The sequence below is a fragment of the Uloborus diversus genome, chromosome 5 (genome assembly GCF_026930045.1).
Source record: "Uloborus diversus isolate 005 chromosome 5, Udiv.v.3.1, whole genome shotgun sequence".
Lineage (NCBI taxonomy): Eukaryota > Metazoa > Arthropoda > Arachnida > Araneae > Uloboridae > Uloborus > Uloborus diversus.
The window spans coordinates 175,596,798-175,620,368 of NC_072735.1; the positions used below are offsets into that span (position 1 = coordinate 175,596,798).

The window sequence follows — 23,571 nt, forward strand, 5'->3', positions numbered from 1 at the left end:
ATGGATGCAACCTGGAGACGGCTTTCGCTATAGGAGCAGCATCGTGAGGAGCCGGTCGACGGTGACAGGGTGCGGAGGGTGGCGGTGGGAAAATAAAATGATAGGACGCCAAAACAGTCAAATGAGAACAATAAGCAATCGTGATTGCTCAATAAGTAAATTTTGCTTTTATTATCTTGTTAAACTCGATTCTAAAACGTATTTCAATCCCAAAAATCTGTGTAAGTCATGAAACATGCGAATAATATAACGAGGACATGAAAATGGCTGTTTCTGTGAGAAACAGTCGTGATTGTTTCCCTTAAATGAGGATGAACGAGAGCCAGCAACTGAATTGTTAAAAAAAAAATAATAATAATAATTTGAACTTTGTCATATTGAATTCAAATTATGTTTTTCGCAATCGAGTGTGTGTGTATGTAGGCGTGTGCGTTTGTGTGTGTTGGGAGTATGTGTGTTTGTGTTGGGGGTATGTGTGTGTAGGCATGTGTGTTTGTGTCTCTGTGCAGGCATGAGTGTTGGTAGTTGTGTGTATGAGTGTTTGTGTGCGTGGGAGCGGGGTATGTGTATGTGTGTTCAGGCATATGTGTTTGTATCTGTGTGCAGGCATGAATGTGTGCAGGCGTATGTATGTGTGTGTATGTATGTGTTTGAGTGTGTATGTGTTTGTGTGCGTATGTGTTTGTGTATGTGTGTAGGTGTATGTGTGCGTGTGTGTGTAGTTGTGTATGTATGCGCGTGTGCGTAGCATATGGATGCAACCTGGAGACGGTTTTCGCTATAGGAGCAGCATCGTGAGCAGCCAGTCGACGGTGATGCTGCAGAGGGTGCTGGCAGGAAAATAAAATGATAGCACATCAAAACAGTCAAGTGAGAACAATAAGCAATCGTGATTGCTCAAAAAATTTTTTTTTTTTTTTAAACTCTCGACAACAATTCCCGTTATAACTTCTGCTAGCCGCTAGAAGTATATGTAACTAAAAATTACCTAAAACTACGTTTTTTTTTATCAAGGAAAGTTGTATTTTTTTTTACCGTTGTTGTATACATTTTTACTTTTAACACAAAAATATTTGTTTATTGATTATATGTAACTTGATTTGGTGCAGATTTATTAAAATTGGTTGTACTTTTTATTCTTCGCTCTTGCCTTTTCACCCACAAGTATGAGCAATTAGATACATGAATATCTAACATGTTTCCAAATATTTACTTGTATAATGTTTCCAAAAGTAGACTAGAAAGACAGTAATCGCAAGCGCAAAATCAATTCTTTGTGGAAGACATATCGAGAGTGTTCTGAAACAGGTGCAGAGGATCGGTCAAAGACATGGATTGTGATTAATACAATGCGAGTACGCCACAATAGAGACTCTAGAAATAAGTAGAATCAGGGTTATTTGTTCCATGGAGCTATAAAGATCTGAATTAAAAACAAAATCCAACTTCTCGTTTGTTTGTTTTTTCTTCTTCTTGTGCATATTGTTTTTTAACGGCACACAAATCTGAACGAATAAACTTCCCCTCATGAAGTTTCTTTCATGAGTTTGAGCAAGCATTGATGTACGCCCGGCGGCAAAAAGCAGTTCTCATGTATAAATGACATTGGAGAATACCCATTTCTGAAAACTATTTTCTCGCTTTGCAACCAAATATTTTAAAAAATCCTTAAACTAGTGTTATATAACAGTGCTGCGCAATCTGCGGTCAGCGAAGCTGATCCATGTGACCCGTTGTGTCAGCTACGCCTGCCCCTGTTCAATGTTACGAATCCAAACTATGTTCTAGTAACTTCCAAAACAAATGACCCTCTTCATTTGATATAAAGATTGATTGTTGCAATGTTGGAGCCATATGAGGTGTGGGCTTGGGTGAGAAAAGGTTGTGCACCACTTGTATACAATATAGTTTCGAGAGCGGTAAAGTGTGGTAAATTCATTGAGCTATGGAACTGCAATGAAATTCATAAAAAGATTTACATTTCGGCCGAAAGATACATTTTTCAGCAGAAAAAAAAAATCCACAAAATACGGGAGTATTTTTACTTGATAATAACTATTGTTTATCATTATTTTGTCAACAGTTAAAATACGGAAGTTTTTCAACTTTATAATTACCAATATTTTTCATTGTTTTTGGCAACAATTAAAAAACTACTACGTCATTTCCGTCACACAAAAAGCTTGCAGATCAGAATATCAAAGCTTTCGCATGAAAAGTTTCACTGCAAAAGTAATGTTCAAACTTGAATATCAAACTCGAAAAGAAAGCAATATATATATATATATATATATATATATATATATTTTTTTTTTTTTTTTTTTTTTTCTAGTTGTCCAGTGGACCCATCGGTGGCCGAGCGTGTGTTCGTGGACGATCAAAGCCGAACGACCGGAGACTACTACCTGTATATTCCATTTCGGGTGTTCCGGTTTCCGGATGGTGCTAGAGTGCATTTCCGGTGTAATGTCATTCTTTGCCAGCAGGACTGCCCATGGGTAAGACCCCGTAATAAGCAGCTAGATATTGACGCATCAAATTGATCTCTTGTGCAATGAAGTACATGACTGAAGCTTGTTCTATGCTAATAGTAATTTGATTTAGCATTAAGATTTTGGTTACACTTACAGACATTGCAGATGCAATCAGGGCTGCATTTTCATGTGAGCTCAAGGTAGCTGAGTTCCTGTAATACAGTAGACCCTCGTTTTACGCGGGGGCTACGTTCCACGAAAATACCGCGCAAATCGAAACCGCGTAAATTGAGACCTAATACTAGTATTAAAATAGGGGTTTGGTTCCGTTGATAACAAAATAGTTCATTCTAGTGATGACTAATTGTATAATAAGTTTAATGTGTACTTATACCTACTTTTATGAACAACATATGTTAAGAAAACATAAATTAATTTCGTGTTCAGTTTATAAAGAGGAGCGGGCTATGATATGTCTTTTGGAAGTCATTAAGAATTTTTCTCTATAATTCTTTGCTGAACATTAACGCATCCATGATCACTTGCCTCATTTCCATGATAGAATCTTCCTTCACTAACAAATCAGAAAAATAATTTCTATTGTCTAGGAATGGCTCAACATTTTCAATGTGAACGTCTTTGGTTGTGCGTCACCGACGTCGGTATCCTCGTTGGTTTTGGCCTCCTTTGTCACATCTCCTCGTTGATTTTGGCCTACTTTGTTACTCCTAAAAGCTCTTTCTTCTTCTCGTGAGTTCTGAACTGTGTGAGTTAAACAACTTTACTTCTGGAAAGAGCTCTGGAATCAATCGCCTAAAATGTCTCCAGTGGCCCAAGCTCGATTATTAACACGCCAAAATACAGTTGATTACGCATAATCTGTAATCTTTAGGAGTTTAGATTTTGAAAAAGGGGGAAAATGTTATCTGTTTGCATTGCCGCATCCGCGTAAAACCGAAACTCATCCGCGTAAAATGAGATAAAGGTGTCAAATCTTAAACCGCGTATAATCGAAACCGCGTAAAATAAACCCGCGTAAAACGAGGGTCTACCTTCTTTTCAATTTTATGAACATACTTTGCCCGTAGTAGAAAATTAAAAGGTTCGGTTTTGGTTTGCCTGTATATTTACAAAAAAAAAAAAAAAAAAATATGTTATGAAATTTTCGCCAATATGCTATGTTAATTTACTCGGCCATGTTATGATAATTTACTCGTCCATGTTATGGTCATTCGCTTGCGGCAGAGGAATTAATTCCACCAATGATGATAAAAATAAAATCACAGAAAAAGAACAAAATCTAATTATCGAAAAATCGCTACGAAGTGCTCACCCATATGCTACGAACTAATTTTGTGCTGAATTTCATTAAAATAGGCCGAGTGATCTAGGCGCTATGTGCATAACAGATATCCAGACATCCAGACTTTCAGCTTAATTATTAGTAAAGATTAGACGGGATTTAGGCCTAAATAAAATAAAGAATTAAATGATATCATTTGTAACTGTTTTATTAATGACTAACCGTACCCGCACTGCTTTGCTCGTAGTAAAAAATTAAAAGGTCATTTGGTTCGCCTGTATAATTACAAATAATGAATGATGAATTTCTCGCCTATTTGCTATTGCTCGTCCACGTTATGGTAATTTACTCGTCCACGTTATGGTAATTTGCCCGTCCACGGTATGACAATTTCCTCGGTAAAATGCTTTAAAATTGGAATAGAGAAAGAACAAAATCGTATTTTCGAAAAATCGCTTCGAGGTGCTCACTCCTATGCTACGAACTTATTTTGTGCCGAATATCATGAAAATCGACCGAACGGTCTAGGCGCTATACGCGTAACAGACATCCAGACATACAGACTTTCAGTTTTTTTATCTTTATTATTACTAATAACAAAGCTGAAAGTCTTTCTGTCTGTCAGGATCTCTGTCCGGATCTCTGTCTGTCTGTCAGGATCTCTGTGACGCGCATAACGCCAAGACCGTTCGGCCGATTTTCATGAAATTTGGCACAAAGTTAGTTTGCAGCATGGGGGTGTGCACCTCGAAGCGATTTTTCAAAAATTCGATGTGGTTCTTTTTCTATTCCAATTTTAAGAACAAAATTATCATAAAATGGACGAGTAAATTACGAAAATATCATAACGTGGAACCGTAACATGGGCAAAGGCCAATTGGCAAGATGCGAAATTATCATAACGTGGAACCATAACATGGGTACAAGCCAATTGGCGAGAAAATTCACCATACATTATTTGTAAATATACAGGCGAACCAAAATACCTTTTAATTTTTCTATCATGGGCAAAGCCGTGCGGGTACCACTAGTTACTAATAAAGTTTAACAATAAATACTGGGCTGAGAATGAGATTCGTGTAAAACGTTAGTGTATTGTATGCTAGGAGTGGGAAAAAAAAGACAGAGTACGGCTTCGACCAGGCTACGCCGATATCGACAAGTTCTTTCAGGGTGCTTGGTATCAGGCACAAAAGTCAGGTGAGGGACAGTTAATACAAGATTGATATTTGATTGGCTTGCGCTTGACCGCGAAGTATTGCGACAGTCTGTGATAACTCTCACTCAAGTGTGTACATCCCGAGTGACCCCATGGTGACTGGTGCTTATTAAATCTGTCATGGACACGAAATCCTCCAATCTCCCATTCCAAATCTATACATCTAAGAGTACTAGATCAGGGGCTCCTCGTCAGCACTGTGAAAAAATTCCGAAACGTTACTGAGTATCTCCGAATAATGTTTCGAGACTTCAATGGTTTTTATCCACTTCCTGAAAAAATCAAGTATCTTTGTCAAGAAGTTTCCTGAATTGCTACAAGTTGCACGCATGCAGACTTCTCACTGCTGTGAAAAATATTTTTAGCTCGCAGTTTAAAGGTTAACTGAGCGTATTTATAAAGTGTATCGGATTGTTTACACTGGTTAAGCTTCCAAGAGCGAAAGAGTCCATGGACTACGTAGCTTTGCAAGAATTGCAGGAGAGAAAATTTCTTGATATTTACTTGCAATTCTGTCTTAGCTTAGGCCATGTTTGAAACTTGTGAAACTTTCTTGATGAATCAGGGAAGGTGCCTCGGTATTATACTATACCTACTTAAGTTTACACTAAAGTTCCAGATACAAGACTAGCTTTAAGCAGAGACATTTCTAAATTTTTCAGAAGGCTTCCAGAATAATTTCAGGAAGGTTACTGAATTTCAGTGGAAAACGTTAATGGTTTTTGCAAGATATGTTACAGGCAGAAATTGGGCACATCAGCTGCCCATTATTTTCCAGGAACGTTTCAGAATCGTTCTTACAGTGAGGACTTAAAATTTTATGAAAAAAAAAACGAAAGCAAGCTGTTTTCGGGCATACTACAACTAGTTAAACCGTGAAAAGGGGGATCCTGAAGAGTGAAGAGTTATCGCAATAGTTTCACTGCATTTTTGGTCGAATGTAGAGCTACTGATAGTTGATGCACATAGTGTTAACATTGTTAAAGCGTCATTGATTTTTTCAAGTTCGGACACTTCTCCCCATTGCTTAAAAGACGCAGAATTATTTATTCCGACCCATTAGTACTACCATTGCGTTCAATGCTCAAATATTCATTTAGATTGCTATTTTTTAAATATTTGATTGAAGACTTGCAATAACTAGTAAAATTTCACTAATTATAAACTTTGGGGTGAACATCCAAATAGGAGACTCTTTATCTATCAAATCACCTCTCGCCCTCTCGTATAGCATTCAAACATGGCAAAGTCTTAAACATGGGTTCCAACCCCTTGTCATTATTCAGTGATTAGAAAATCTCCCGTCAAGGTATGACGGGTGAAAATTGCTTCTACATTTGAACGAAGCCATTGCCTGTTTGGTGATATTTTGATAGTTGAAATTTTAAAACAGTTAAGATACCGGATCGAGTTCAGCCTTGTCACAATTAAGGCTTTCCCTGCATTTTAAACATTACCAAAACATGTTATCAAATTATCATGCCGTGGTGCGAGTTTCACTTTTGATGACATCAGGAGCGTTATTCAGTATTCATTGGCTATTTCCTTGGCTATTATATATATGGGGATGCGAATTTCTCTCCTGAGCTGACAAAAAAACCTCCTTCATAAACTTTTAAAATTGATAATATTTTTTTTTACAATAGGCCAACTGCGGAGAATATATGGGGAGGTCTTACGGCCGGAAGCGACGATCAGCTTCACCTCCACCAAGTGACGGCCGAATGCTTACCGTCACAAATGAGGTGACCGTGGTGGACGATGACCATAGATTTCCTAGGGCGGCCGGTAAGTCCTTGGAGAGAATTTTAACTATTCAATTTCAACAAATCGTCACCAAAATATATGTTGATGTGAATGATATTACGATCGTTCTAACTGAGCAAAAACAGAGTTCGAATAATCTAATTATCGTATTCAACCGCTAATAGGAGCCTCCGTCCAGCTTCCGAACGCCGATTGAAGCCTTCTTACGGCCGAGTTGAACTTCAGTCAGACACCCGAACTGCGGATTTATGTCAAAGATTTTCACTCGCAAAGATCTCCCTTTATCTATATTCTTTGTTTAAGCCTTCTGATTAGTTGAAGAAGGCTTCGGTCTATAGTTCGCCTGTCTGACTGTGGTTCAATTCTGCTGGGGAATGTTACCAGGGGAGCCCACGGTGGGGGGGGGGGGAGATTGCTGCGCAAGTTGGCGCCATCTAAATTTTTGAGCGGAATTTTTGATCTTTATTAATTAATTTTGAAATAAATTATTTATTTTATTTTATTTTGTTTATATTTTATTTCATTTATTTATTTAGTTTGTGTATCTGTGTGTGTGTGTGTTTGTCATTGGCGTATCACAGAACTTTTCTAATAAATTAATAATAATAATAATAATAATAATAATAATCAAAAATAAATAAATAAATAAATAAATAAATAAATAAAGCTAAAAAATAAAAAAAAGGGAAAGGGGATTGAAAAAAACTTGGGGATGGGGGGATTCGCGCCATTAAACTTAGGAGGGGGGAACCCCTGAATCTTACTGTTACTGGAGAATATAGCTTCGATCAGCTAACTGTTCCAGGTGTCTGACCGTGGTTAAAATCAACTGGTAAACAGTTAGGGCTTGAAACGAAGTCGAGGTTTGCTCCCAAGAACTGCCATGCATGAAAGCTATGGTGTGTATATAGTTGGCCAAATAGCAACAATTAAATAATTAATTAGTGATAATATTTTTATTTAAAAAAAGCAAATAAATAATACTGTAAAACCTCGTTTATCCGGTGTAACTGGGACCAAAAGCAACGCAGAAAATTGAAAATACGGATAATCTGAACGTTAAGCGAAACAATACGTCATGATGTTCATTAGGGTTGTCAGATTACCCTAATTTATTGCAAAATCCATGCAGGAGCTGCACATTTAATAAAAGCGAATGTTTGCCATACCTATATAGTCAGACCCCGATTTAACGAACCTCTATTTAACGAATTTCGCGATTTAACGAATTTTTCTTTTCCCCCAACTAAAATAAAGGCAAAAACCCCTATTTACCGAATAATAAACGTCTTTTTTTTTTTTTTTTGGAGTTAGGAAATATTAAATCGCTTTCCAAATGTTTTATCCATATTGTCCGAAAAAGAAAAATACTTTTCTTGGAATCAGCAACTTTTGACGGGCGAGGGGCAACCAACGAATGTTGATTTTGATGCAGAAAGCGATGATGAAACTCCTATCAAAACTTACTTTTTCAAATGTTTTACATGACCTGGAAACTCTAAAAATATATCTCATGCAGCAGGCTGCAAACGACACAGTATTTTCTTCTCTCCGTTAAGTCGAAAGAGAACTATTTCGAGTAAGTATCGAGGAAATTGTCAAACATCTATTACTCAGTAGTTTAAAATTTCAAATTAACTAGTGTGTAATAAGTCGTGAAATGCTGAATAAAAAGTGTACATATTCAAATTACGGATATTTTTGCGCAGTTTCTTATTAGGGGTTTTAAATAAGGTAAGTGCAGTTTGAAAGAAAAAATAATAATAACACCCCGATTTTACGAATGACCCCGATTTAACGTATAAAAGTTTCGGTCTCGATGAATTCGTTAGCTCGGGATTCGACTGTAGTTGCGTTCTTTCCACCATAATTTTAAATTATTATCAGTGTGAATATAATTTTCAGTCAAAACATTTGATCTGGATTATTCGGAGATCCCTATCAACAAGGTCCGGATAAACGAGGTTCTACTGCACATAAGTAGCAATATGCTAATCAATGTCATTTCAATACGGTTTATAGCAAAAAAAAAAAGATTTTTTTCATTAGCTACATTTAAATAATGAAAAATATATTTCAATGTTGGTGATAGGGAAAAAAAAGATTTTTTTCTCATTAGAAAAATTTAAATAATGAAAAACATATGTTATAGAAAAGAAATCATTAGAAAAACTTAAATAATGAAAATTATATTTCAATACGGTTATAGGGGCATTCCAAGGTATTTTTGACATTATGTAGAGTCCGTAACGTGACCTTTTTTTGCCATAACTTTTTAATTTACCGTTTGATTTGCAAATTATTTTAATTTGAGCTGGTATGTTGGTTGGTGAAGATCAAAATAAAATAATATGCTAATCAAACAGTAAATTAAAAAGTTATGGCAAAAAAGGTCACGTTACGGACTCTACATAAATGTCAAAAATACCTTGGAATGCCCCTATAGGAAAAAGAAGATTTTTTTTCATTAGAAAATTTTAAATAACGAAAAATAAATTTTCTTTTCTTAGATTTGCACACTAATGTATAGTGCACAAGATATACGCGCTAATTCACAGATATACAGTTTCGTCACTATTAGACGCGATTTTATTCGTTACACATAAGTACTATCGAACTCGCTTAAAGGGGCCGAGACATTTTCCTCGTTATAACCGAGTGCTCGTAAAAAACGAGTTTGGATAAAATCATAAAAATTGATACATATTTACTACATTTGTTTTTCAATTTTATGCAGCATATCGAATAAGTTGGTAAGCTGTCTCCCATCTGTCTTATTGTCTGGTGTCGTTGTTTATTGAAGAAAACTCATAGAATGATAAACGAAATTTTAACCCCTGATTTTGGTAAACTTTTTTGAATAAAAAAAGACCTTCATCATTTGTTCTCAGAATTTATAACTCACTAGAGTATATAACCACACGCTTTGCCCGTAGTAGAAGAAAAAAGGTCATTTGGTTCGCTTGCATTTTTACAAATAATGAATGATCAATTTCTCGCCAATTTGCTCGCCCATGGTCGCATATGGTAGTTTGTTCGTCCACGATAGGTTAATTTTCTAGTCCAAGTTATGATAATTTGCTCGGTAAAATGTTCTTAAAATTGGAATAGAAAAAGAACAAGTCTAATTTTGGAAAAATCGCTTTGAGGTGCTCACCCCTATGCTACGAACTAGTTTTGTGCCAAATTCTATGAAAATCGGCTGAACGTTTCAGGCGCTATGCGCGTAACAGAGAGATCCCGAGATCCAGACTTTCAGCTTTATTATTAGTAAAGATTATTAACTTTATGTTTCCTTCAAGATGTCAAATGAGTGTTTTCAGGAAAGGATGAGCTGAGCTGACGGGAAGAGTGTAATAGAAATTTTAGGAATTACAGGGCCGTTGAGGTAAATCCGGAAAATGGGACACAAGTATTAAAACTCTTATAACGCAGCAAAAAGGATTTATTTTGTACACAACTTTGCAATATTATAGAAAATATGTTATAAAAAGAAATTATTCTATACAGCCGCCGTTAGCTGCCACCACTCGCTCGAGACGTGACCGGAACCGACCGCATGCATGTTTCACCTCCTTCCTGTCAACGTTGGGCACCACCTCAGTAATAGTGGCTCTCAGCGCGTCCTTGGTATTATGAAATTTTGCGTTAACCTTTTCCTCAACTACGCCCCAAAATTAGTAATCGACAGTCCGGCCTGGAGGGTGGCCACAAGTCGGGTGTCCAGTGGTAGGGCACATTACTGTGAAGCCACGCTTGGGTTTTTCTCGACTTGTGGGCTGGCGCTGAGCCTGCTGGAAGACATAATCTCTTCCGGCGGCCACCATGTCCATCAGGGCTTGACTACCGTTTCCAATACGTGAATGTATCCATCGGCGTTGATTCTGAGACCTTCTTCAAAGAAATGAGGTGGCATAACATCCCCTTCGCTGCTGATAACCCCAAGGACCATGACCGCTGCTGGAAATTTGGTATGCATGACGGTGGGCATTTCTGAAGCATCTACTCAACTGACCAGAAGATAACCACTCAATAATCTCCTTCGGTGATTTACTGGCACGAAGGGACTCAAGGATTGCTGCTCTTCTGTCTTGTTCCTGGCTCATGTTGTTGCTTGTTGTAACGTCTCTATATGCGCGCGCCTCGTGACGATATGAACTACACATTAGATAACCTATTCGCAAATATGCACTCAACAACCGCTAGAGGGCAGTTAATAAACAAATTCCGGATTTACCTCAACGACCCTGTACTTAGAAAAACGGCACCAGTTACAGACGTGGTTAAGACATTGCGCTCAGGTTAACTCAATTTTCTGAGCCTATTAATGCATTTAGACATTTTAAATTATTTTTCTCTCATGCAACGACACCTCATCTAACGTTTGACTGTTTTTAGATCCTCTGAATGAGTTAATTCTATTTTTATTTGCTCAATTTCGAATAAAGGTCTGATCCCCAGTTACAGACACCGAAAATTCTGATGATACCCAGCAACAGATAGGATGAGGAAAGGATGAGTAATTGATAGAATTCCCTTTTTCTCTTCAAAATGTGCAAACGTTCTTTATTTTTAGATCTAAAAACTTAATAAATTCAAATGAACATGAAATACCGGCAGACCTCGTGGTGGCTGTTCATAACCTTCCACCACTACCTTGTAAAAACTTACTGGCTCATAAAATTCACTCTGATAACACTGACGGTTGCACCGTATTCACGGGTCGCAGCAACGTCAGTTTTACACGCCTAAACTATACTTATTATTTTAATCCAAACTTACGACTGTCTCTTACTGGACCCTTTGTCTGTTACTGGTACCGTTACCCTGGGCATTGCTCGCTTTAAATCGGGTTTGCTCGTTATAAGCAAGTTAATCTCCCACAGGCTTAGCATTGAACCAACCATTTCTGATTTCTTCGTCAAATCCGGGTTCTCGTTAAACCAGTGCTCGTTATAAGCAAGTTCGACTGTCATACGTTATGAAGAAAAGTTGTTAAATAAAAATTTGTGAATAACTGATTAAAGAGAGAAAAATCAGAGCTTTAAACTTGCCTATCCACTTTATTGATCAGACTACTTGGATCTTTATTCCTGCAAACGAACAGAGCCCCATCTACTCGACTGAGGGCAAAACAAAAAGGAAGGGGTGGGTGATAGTCTTTCGTTTCTCCTCTTGATAACGATGCGACTTAAAATCGCATACGTGTACATGTGAAATGTAATTTTCGTTAAAACCTTGTTTTGCCGGAAGCTCGTTTTGACAGCCTCTCGCACGCTGCTTTTAATGCTTACTTTCGACGAATGAGAGCGAAGAAATTCGACAATAACATAATAATTCTGCTTTGTATCTAAAAGTACAGTAATTTCGGAATCTGTGTTTATGTTAATCTTGAAGAAATGATTTTCTTTAATGCTTTAAAGGTAAAATGTGCCAAAATATTATTCTACTGATATAAATATCACTGATTAATATCTAGTAAAAATTGTCCCCTTCAAAAATCTATCCTTTCCTTGTTTTATCCAATATTTCTTACAGCTGCAGAGAAAGTTTTTTTCTGGTTTTATGTTACAATTACAAAACATTATGGTACAATTACAAAAATAACAAAGCAGGGACATGCTTATAATGACATGGACAATTTAAAGATTTTTTGCATCATAAAATTACATATTCCCCCTCAATTATTTTTCTTTAATGTACTAATTCCATTTTGAAACTAATTGCAATTAAATTAATGTCCTACTGTGTTGAAATCTAAACAGATTTAAAGTGAATTATTTGACGTTCATTTTAATTAAAATATAGCATTTTAATTTTAATATTTGTTATTACTTACATTTTTTACGCATTAGGCATTTAAAGCATGCAAATAATTTACTTTTAGATAGAATCTGTATTTCGGAGGCCTACCATGGTTTAAAATGCACCTATAAATATAAAGTGAAAATAAATAAATAAATAAATAAATAAATAAGTGCCGAGTGGCAATTTAAAACAGTAGTTTTGTCCTGAAATTACAAAGTGTTAAAATATTAAGGGAAATTTACACGATACACCTTCAATAAGATTCATTGGGGTTTTACCATTCTTTGGTTTTACTTCCACTTTTTCTGCTCTCAAGATCTACTGCCGGAAGTTTTTACTGCACGGAGACTACAAATGGGGAGAAGAACTATTTACAGGGTACAACGGATGACACCGAAGACCAACTCGTGGTTCGCAACCTAGGAGCGATCGTTCCACAGTGGGGCAAATTGGCTTCCCAATGGGGCACTAAATTTATGTAGGAGAAATCGGAGTCAATGAGTACTTAAAAGACGAAATAATAGTGATCAAAATCCACTGAATACCGAATTCGGAAACAACCAATTGTTAAGAGTTCAGACAAGAAATTACAAGTGAAAAATGACGAAAGTGGCCAGTTTTCAGCCACGATTTGACAATGGAAAATTTCTATTTAGTCAGTTTTCGTCATTTCGAGCCTAAAAAAGTCGATGATAGTCTTACAGTAGGAAACTTTTTTTTTGTTTTTCTGTTGCAGCTGATGATGCATACTAGAAGTTCAGAAAAAAAGAAGCTGATACTGTCAGTCCTTTATTATGAAACAATTTCCTAAACTTAAGAAACACTGAAAAAATGGGTTTTTCACTCCACAGAAGCGATCTATGGGGTAGGTAATACAAATTTGAAAATGCTAGGGTAAGAAGCCATTATATTGCCCTTCATAACGAAACAAAAACTGTCGTGTTTCTCTTGGGGGGGGGGGGGGGCGTAGAAGAGATATAAGCTTTTAAAGTAATACAATAATATCTTTTGCACATTACTTAAAAGAGACCATGTACACTGGATGAATACCTTAAAAAATACCATATATCGATATTTCATTCAAATACATTTGCAAAATGTAATTTTAAACAACAAATAGCTTTTAATTTTTATTAACTATATTTACAAAACATAATTTTACATCAAAAGCAAGCGTTTTATTTAAAGGTTTATATTTCTTCTATGCCTTAAAAAAACAAGAGTTTTTGTTACGTTTTAAAGGGCAATGTAACGGCTTCATACACTAGCATTTTGAAACTTTTATCATCTAACAAACATCCCGTTTTTTGGGAGTAAAAAAGCCCGGTTTTCATAAGCAATTTTTTCGTCATGAAGGACCACTAGTATCAACCTATTTTTTTTTCTTTGCTTCTAGTATGTATAACTAACTATAATAGGGGAAAAAAATAGCTTCTTACTGTAAGTCCCTCGACTTTTTTAGACCCAAAATGTTGGAAACGGCACTTTTTCAACCATGATTTGACAACGGAAAATTTCTAATTAGGCTTAACTTAAATCTTTTCTTTTTATGCAAAAATAAGTTTCTTTCACCTGTACAATAAGACTTGTTTGATCTGTCTACTAATTTAAATAAATTTCCTACAGCTCTCGGGAAAAAGGATGAAAAATTGCCTTATTTCACTCATCCACTGAGCAAAAAAATAGCTATATCTCAGGAATAAAATTTTTCCAAGAAAAACATTTTAAAGTTTAGGAGTACAGAAGTTTGGTACATATTACCTACCAAATTTCATCGAAAACAAAAATTGTGCGGCACGGCCTATTTGTTGATTTATTATAATAAAATGACCCGGAAACCAAATCAGCAATAAAGCTAACGTACAACAGATGACAAAAATGCATAACAATGAAAAATTTGCAGTTACTACCCTTTACTTGCTCACGGCAGAATAGGTTCTATTGTTGCAATTAGTAAATATTTAACTCTGTTTTGGATCAGTGTGATAATTTGATAACATTTAACGCAAATTTTGGGATATTTTCTGAGATTGCTAGGTAAATATTTTAAAATATGTTTTCAACACATTTTGTTCCTTTTCAGGCACAGGTACTGTAGAAGAAGAAATCATAGGCTCGGTCGCGACACCTGACCCCCATGGAACATCCCGCAACAACTTCCTCTTCCCCCGAGAATACCTCATAGGGGGCGTGGCTTTAGTGCTGTCCTTATTCGTTTCCATCTGCGTCAATGTCTACCTGTTGCTATACATCCGCCGTCGAATCATCTCCATGGACAGGAGCGACACGGAGAGTGTCAGGGCCCCTCCCTCCCCCAAATTAGAGCCGCCACAGTACTTCTCAGTCTACGATCGCTACAGCCCGAGAACGGAATGGAAATATGAATCGCGGGAGATCTTGTACCCTCCCATGCCCATACGTCATGCACGAACCAGTCGTAGATCTCACAGCTTTAGATACTGAAATATTAACTTCGAGATTCATCACAGACCTTAAAAAACTGGACGCCAAAAGTGGTTGTAGTGGATGGCATAAAAATGAGTCACCCCCCCCCCCCCCCCCCCCACCCCCCCCCCCCCGTGAGAAAGATGTAAAAAACAAATCTTTTGTACTATACTGCCGTGCTAAGCACAAAAGTCGTATCGGCACTTTTTATCAAAATTGAGCTATGGTCACCAAGTGATCTTTGTCACATGTTTTAACTAAATACAATGTTTTATGGTCATTTGTGAACAGGAACTACTTTTTAAAAAAAAATCTGAAAAAGTTGCATCTGTATCAACTACGTAGAGGTACGCAACTTTAAACGGCAATTTCTCGTTTTGAACTATGATGCAGATACCACTTTTGCGCTTAGCACGGCAGTATATACTCCATTTAACGAGAGTCGGCGAGCCAAGGTCAAATGACTTTCCCACTCTTTATCCTTTTCCCCCCACGCTGCTCTTGCAAATGCTGTGGGTTGGGTTGCAGAAGCAACATGCGCGACTGGCCTTCACACGCCGATTCTCGTTACATTGACAGTAACGAGGTCACCACATAAGTAAAGTGATTGAAAAAAAAATTAATAGGCAGCAATCAAAAGAGCATATTAGGCCACTTTTTTGTAGCAAGCAGAAATTTTGCCCTTGTCACCCCCCCCCCCCCCCCCATCAAGATATAAGGTCTTAAAGTTTACCCAAAGTTTAAGAAGAGTGCCAAATTTTAAACCTAAATTCAAGGTACACACGGTTTTACAGTTTGCATGTGGCAGGACATCCATCTGCAAAGCGTGTGAAAGATTACTTCCATTCCTTGTCAAAACTCGATCAATTTGGAGAGTTTCTAAAAGTTTCGACAGACCAAGATTTGGATAACTTGGGCGAATGATTTGTGCATCCAGAAATATGTTCTACTATGCTCTTTCAATGCCTACTAATTCAGATTTTTTTTTTTTTTTTTTTCATTATTCACTATCGTATTGTCTCTTGTAAGAGATACTGGAGTGGGCGCAAACACTCTTTTCATCCAGAGGCGAAGCTGAATGAGTTTGGTCAGGTGATTTTACCTCTGGATCACATGACATAGGGAATCTGTCAATCGAGGATTTACTGTATTTACATCTTTGTCATGCGATTCATATAGAAATTGTTTTATACATTCATGGAATATTGTTCACAAGCATTTCTTCAATCTGATAAAAGTGCCTTTCACCCTATAATTTATTTCATCCGAGTCCAAATGTAACCACATTTCATTATTTATTTGTATTTCTGAATAAAAGATACTTTGAAAACTCCTGTTTTAAATGACTCAGCACTATCACTTGCATAAATGAGTGAAATATGAAAAAGTGAAACTAATTTTAGGTCCTCCTATGTTGAATAGCGATAAAAACACCTAAACAATAATGATGGGTATGCGTAACAATAATTACTCCAATCACAACAATAATCAAAACCGATTTCGTCTGATGTTTACTGATTTGTTGGTTTTCAGCCTTTTCCAAAATTACACATGTGGATTACCCAGTGGTGACACCCCCCACCCCCACCAAAAATGAGAAAAGCAACCCTCTCTAAAAATTTCAATGGCGTAATCTCTGCCATGACCCCCCCCCCCCTAGGTGGGCACCCCTGGATTACCTACAACTGAGGTTCTACTTTTCAAACGAATGGCTATGTTTTTATTCAAGTATTAGTGGTACCCGCACGGCTTTGCTCGTAGTAGAAAACTAAAAGATCTTTTGGTTCGCCTGTATATTTACAAATAATGTATGGTGAATTTCTCGCCAATTGGCTTGCCCATGTTACAGTACCACGTTATGATAACTTGGTAATTTACTCGTCCATCTTATGATAATTTTTGTCGGGAAAATATTCTTAAAATTGGAATAGAAAAAGAACCAAATCGAATTTTTGAAAAATCGCCTCGAGGTGCACACCCCCATGATACAAACTAACCTTGAGCCAAATTTCATTGAAATCGGCCGAACGGTCTAGGTGCTATGCGCGTCACAGAGATCCAGACAGACTTTCAGCTTCATTATTAGTAACTAGTGGCACCCGCACGGCTTCGCCCGTAATATAAAAATTAAAGGTCTTTTGGTTCGCTTGTATATTTACAAATAATGTATGGTGAATTTTCTCGCCAATTGGCTTGTGCCCATGTTACGGTTCCACGTTATGATAATTTCGTAATTTATGATAGTTTTTTTCTTAAAATTGGAATAAAAAAAGAACCACATCGAATTTTCGAAAAATCGCTTCGAGGTGCACACCCCCATGCTACATACTAACTTTGTGCCAAATTTCATGAAAATCGGCCCGAACGGTTTAGGCGCTATGCGCGTCACAGACATCCTACAGACATCCTCCGGACAGAGAGACTTTCTGCTTTATTATTAGTAAAGAAGACGAATGCAGCAATTGATTGATCTTTCAACACAATTGAATTTTTACTGATAATTACAGAAGAAAATCTTACGATAATATGGAATGGTAAGTTCAATAAATGCTTCAAAACTTAAAGCCATAAGATTCTGAGAGAATAAAATGGAAACTGTTTTAAGAGGAAAAATTCAATCAATATCAGAGCTGTTGATGTTAGAAGTTGAAATGCAGTAAAACATAACAAAACTGAACACTCTCAAAATCAGTGAGTTCTTAAAATGGAGGTGTCAGTTTTTTCCCTACAGAAATTAAAGCAACTTTCTTTGCGTTAAGCCAGTGCAATATCCGGAAGCTCCGTCAAATTTTCTTTTTTCAATTACTGTACAGTAGTTTCTCACAGAATACATACAGCACTGCAAATAATTTAAATATTACCTTTCCCTTATACTAGCAGTACCCGCACAGCGATGCACGTGCTAAAAATTTAATGGAGGTTCGTTGAATAAAAAAAATTGACGCCCCCTCCCCCTCTGATGTGAAATGATCATTTTTCTTTGTATAAAATGCGTACTCACCTTTTCAAAAAAAAGCACCTATTTAAGTTTCTTTGGGATTTAAAACTTTTTGTCAAATGATTAAATTAGATTTACATTTGCTTTAAAACTCTATTTAGTGAGTGAAGCGGTTTTTACTGCAATATAAAATATTTCGCCAAATAAACAAAAAAAGACATCAAATAATATCTTTCAAATGTAAAAATAATTCCATAACTCTATTGTTTATCGCCAAACTTGCATCGCAACCACGCTATCATAATCCATCCGTCTAACAAAAACAAAAACATGCCGCGGACCATTCAAAAATCATCGTCAGAAAAAAAAGAAAATGAGGTACATTTCACTCGGATAAAAACGAATCAAAAGTTTCTTTCATTTCAAAACAAATATCCAAAACAATGAATTACATTAACGGTTGCCTTAAAACAATAATCCTAGACTGAACTGCTCAGCGTCTAACGCGCCAAGCGACCACGCTACCGAAACCCAATCCTTTTGCGAGTGAAGCGGATGTTTTTTCTTTGGCAATAATAAATGTTTCGCCAAACAAACAAAAAGGTATAAAATCACATTAACAGTAGCTTTCAAATCTTTATATATTAAGAGCTGCTTTGTCCGGCTTTGCCCAGTCTACCTTGAGAATAAAAATTGTGTCGAGTGACATATATTCAACAATCAGGCTTAAATAAAAGAAAAAAAAAACACTATGCAAAATTACCCTTCCAAACATTGACAACAGATATTAAAATACTTTTAAGAAATTAAAATGCGAAAGATGGATTTTAAAAGCGTAACCAGGGAAACATGAAATAAAATAAGTTTAAGATATTAAATGCAAACTGAGGAAATAAAATTACGGATTCAAAAAGCGTAACCGTGGAAACGTGAAAATAAAATAGTTGACAACCTAAATCAAAATGACAAATTTCGAAATTGATTTAAAAACGCTTGTAACTTTTTTTTTTTTTTTTTGAAGATAGAAGTTAATTTTTTCGACCATAGGTCGAGATATCTCTGGAGTAAAAAATGTCGCTTTTTTCAGTGGTGTCAAAAAGAAAACTGTAGGACAATTCTTTCACTTTTTATTGATAGATTTAATGAAGAAAGTAGTGCCTAAATTTCAGTTAAGCCTAAAAAAGTTCGAGCTAAAAACGCAGATTACTCCCGTCGTAATGAAGTTAGAGCATCGAAACAAATTGCTTAGAACGCGGGAAATTCTACCCTTTTCAACGATATATAGTATTAATATTTTCAAGTAATTTTTTGCCCCTTTAATAGCCAATAATAGGCAATTTACGTGAAATTTGGGCCTAAATTGGAATAAAAAAAGAACTATTTATCGGATTTTTTTCGAATTATAGCCTATGTTACTCAGTGAGAAAGCACCTTTCATACAGTGAAAGAATTTTTCAAATAGGTGCAGTGGTTCCGGAGATTACCTCGAACATATAAACATACAAAAATTCGTCCTCTCTCTTTATAATATTAGTAAAGATCTTTAAACGAGCAATTCTTGTGGGTATTTATATATTTCGTATCTTGAAAACGGCTCTAACGATTTGGATGAAATTTTGGATTTAATTGTAGTTTTGCATTCTAAGTTCATCTACATCAGTGTTTTTTTCTGTAAAAACGCGATTTTTTACAAAAAACAGTTTTTTAATATAGTCTAATTAAGTTAAGCCTTGAAGTAAACTGTGAACTGACGCATCAGGCAGACGATTTGCAACCATAACAACGAAAATTTGTCTCTTCTCGCTTTAAAATGTTACACTTGCTTAGGGTTGCCAGGCTTGGCTGATATTGGCCACTTTGGCTAATTTCAAATACACTTGGCTGAAAACAAATTCAAAAGCATTATTTAAGTCGATGTAAGGCTTTTTTCTTTTTAAAGTGAAACTATTGCTTGACCATCCTATTTTATTTTATTTATTTTCTTTTTACACTTTGAATAGTTTAACATGTTTTTTAAATTACGCATCTAAATTTTATTTCGAAGAAGCGTATGTCTTGAGATTGTTTATGTTTTGTTAAGTCAGTTGTTATCATTTGTAGGAATGGTTTGTAGATCATCAGTTTTGATGGATATCATGCTGTAGCATTTTCTGGCGTAAAAACTAAAAGTACTTATTCAAAAAGAAAATCTCGATTGGGATAAAATCGTGAAACGCATCATAGTATGAAAGGAAGTATTCGGTTAAAAATCGATTTCACCATAGCAAAACTAAGGTCAAAATATTTTAATTACTGACAACAAAATTTTATAGTAGAAACAAGTGTAACAGATAGTTTAAAGCAAAATGTTGATTTAATTACATTCAGAATCTTCTTTGTTTGGTACTTTAGTGTTATAAGAAGGTCGAATGCTTAATATTTCGTTAACGTGAAGCTTTTCATTTGGAAAAGTATTGAACCTTAAAAAAAAAAACACGATTTGGCAAAAAATAATTCTTTTAAAGCCGAGCAAAGCTCAGTCGTCCAGGTACTGTTAAATAAACAGTGAGAGTTTTTGTTTAAAAAGGTAATTATACAGGGTGTTCCGTTTTAACCTGCAAGACCTTTTTTTTTCGCAACCGTTAGTCTTAGATGCATACTTCTAATTAATGCATACTCCTAGATGCATACTTCTGATAAAGTAGAATTAATAATAATCTAATTCTACTTAAAATGTTCAAAAACAGATGCAGGGTTAGGATAATAAAAATTTGAATTAAAAATAAAAGTGAGCCAAAAAATACAAAATTTAACTTTTTATATGGACCCCAAGACCCCCCAACTTATATTTAGGGAAATAATCTCCATTGAAGGATATTACTAACACAAAAAATTTGACATTTGTGAGACCAAAACCCAAGGAGATATTCGAGTTCAAAGTTTTAAGGGATCATATAAAAGATGAGATTAGATTTTATCGCCCTTTCAGAAGAAGGACAGGTTGTCAAAGTAAAAAAAAACAAGAATTATATTTTTCATTCATATTCAAAAATAAATGCAAATCTTATGCCATGATATGCAAAAACACAATACAACACCTCAAACCATTTGAAAAAAATTTAGTGCGAACATCAGTAAAAACTAGGAAAAATTCTGCAGGGAACTGCAGAACAGGACAATTTCACAATTTTTCCGAGTCAGAAACCAAAATCCGGAAAGGTACCTGCCCCTAGCATTTCCGATTTGGGGCCCATACTGCACCAGGGTGGCGACAGGATCTGTGAAAAAAAGTTCCCTGACTTTTCCCTGATTAAGTTCACCAAATTTCCCTGATTTACATTACCAATGATAATGGTTTTCTTTCTTTGCTCTACTTGAAATCAATTGTATGTTTGTATAAAATGCAGTATTTTAAACGTTTTAAGTTGTGTTAAGTTGTTGAACTAAAGATATGTTTTAAAAAGATGCTACTTTTTTAATAAAATGGTAAAAAAAACATATCAAGTCAATGTTTTGGGGAAAAAAAACCTACACATTATTTATATACATAATTATTTGTTGGGGCTAAAACTCGAAGTTTTAATTGGACTTAATACGTCCATGAGCCTGGAGGAAATTAAATTATTTTAATTTTTCTCATTTCCTAAAATTTTTCAAAGAATGTTTTATTTTCCTGCACTGTATCTGAATCCTTAACCATTAATTACATTCATTTACTAAAAGTGCATAAAGATTTCAGAATTAAATAAGTTTGGGGCAAAAGGGGCAGCATGTATTATGATCACTGTGCAATAGGGCTGAGTGATATCCGAATTTTAATACCACGATATATCGCTCTCTAAATATCGATATTTTCGACATATATAGGTCGTTAAATTTAACATTTTATGGAGGGGGTGGGACTGCAAAGCCTATTACATAAGCATCTGCAACAGAAAAAAAGTCATAGGCCATCTTGGTGAATAAATATTTTAGCAATTTATTCCAATAATATAGCTATAGCAAGGATTTTCATGTGTTTGTGTCAGGGGGGGGGGGGGGGGATCATGAGGCAGATTAAACCACAAAAACTTTTGGAGATATTAATTTAGGTTTTTTTATTTGTGGGTGGCAATTCTTGAGGGAAAAGGGGGCTTGATAAAATTGAGGGGGTGCCATCGCAGTCATGGGGAATGGGCACCCCTATTTGCATCATCTGCATATTAAGATGTGCAACAGAGAAACGCTATTAGACATCTTGAAAAGAGAATATTAAGGGGGAAAATATCAAGTTACCCTCATTCCTCTTCTTATCTAGCCTTTATTCCATCCTCAGCTGTTCTTCAATAATTACCATAGAGATTGCAAAACATGACGGTAGCTTACGCTTTATACCAAACGAAACATCTTCAATTTAGACTTCCGGCGTTTCATTAAACATCGACCTAAATTTTACAAAAGCGGGTTTTTCTGAAAATATAGGAGTTCCGGTATTTTCCAAGATGAAGATACCGGAAATCAAGATGAAAATACCGAAAATCCGGTAAAATACCGGAACACAATCACCCCTGAAAACAGATGAAATCATTTGACATCCATTCATAGGGAGCTTTTCTCTAATCAAGAACATAGGTTTTAATGAATGAATACAGCATTTTAACAATAAAAAAACAAAGATATTTACTTAAGTACACAAGTTAACTCTATTTCAAATGATTTCAGTATGTAAAGAAAAAAAATCTTAGATTGTTTTTGTAACAAACAACTTTGGAATTCAAGAAGAAAAAAAAAGCAATTAGTTAATTTCAAAATATATAAAAGAAGAATACAACTTGGTTATAAAATTAAAGAATCACTTAAGTCTGAAGAAAAGAAAGCCTTCATAATCTGCGGTGACAACAAATAATATAACGGCAAAAAACAAAGTTTTTTTTATTGAAAGTTCAATTTCAGCAATTTAAATAAAAACACAAAGAAGTAATAACTTTTGAGCTTTTATAGTATTAATTCAAAAACCATGATTACAATACGCGAATTATACTTCGAGACAATGGAATAAAGGCAAAGGAGCTAAGACATTAATGAAGGCTTCCTCTTTGCCTGTATGGTTGTTCATTGAAAGCGTAAAAGGAAATTTCAAACTAGGTAAAATAAACAACCTAACAGACACAGAAGCAATCTTAGGAAGTTCATTCTGTGGTTAAGAAGTAAGATTCAATACTTTGGCGTTGAGGAAAAAAGATGCACAAATATGCGACAGTGTATAATTGCACCTCATTAATTTTACTTTTTTTTAAACAGATAATTGGCGGAAAATGCGCAGGGAATTAGAATACTTAATTTTGTAAAGCAAAAAAAAATTTTTTTTTCTTTCTTCATAAAATCACTTTTCCCTGATTTTTTTTTTCAAACATCCCTGATATTTCCCTGATTAATAAAGTTCCCTGACTTTTCCCTGATCTGTCGCCACCCTGTGCACTACTTTCCTCAATGGCATTTTCTTGGTTATTTTCGAAAATCGAAACAATTTTAAAATCCTAACTTCCTTCGGTCCCAATTTGTTTGGATTTTTTATGCTCTAATATTGGATATATTTATATTCACAAATTTATTAATTATGACAATCCACTTAGCAAATAAATTTAAATCATTCTTAGGG

The 23,571-nt window shown here is 35.5% G+C and overlaps 1 protein-coding gene across 1 annotated transcript in view; it reads left to right on the plus strand.

The window, feature by feature from the left end:
- The window catches only part of LOC129223285 (uncharacterized), a 34,162-nt gene extending 19,128 nt beyond the window's left edge, over window positions 1-15,034 (plus strand). Inside the window, exons 2-4 of the mRNA XM_054857851.1 lie at window positions 2,333-2,498; window positions 6,643-6,784; window positions 14,655-15,034. Coding sequence (XP_054713826.1) covers window positions 2,333-2,498; window positions 6,643-6,784; window positions 14,655-15,034 — 688 coding nt within the window. The remainder of the gene's footprint in view (window positions 1-2,332; window positions 2,499-6,642; window positions 6,785-14,654) is intronic.
- Window positions 15,035-23,571: the final 8,537 nt, after the last annotated feature.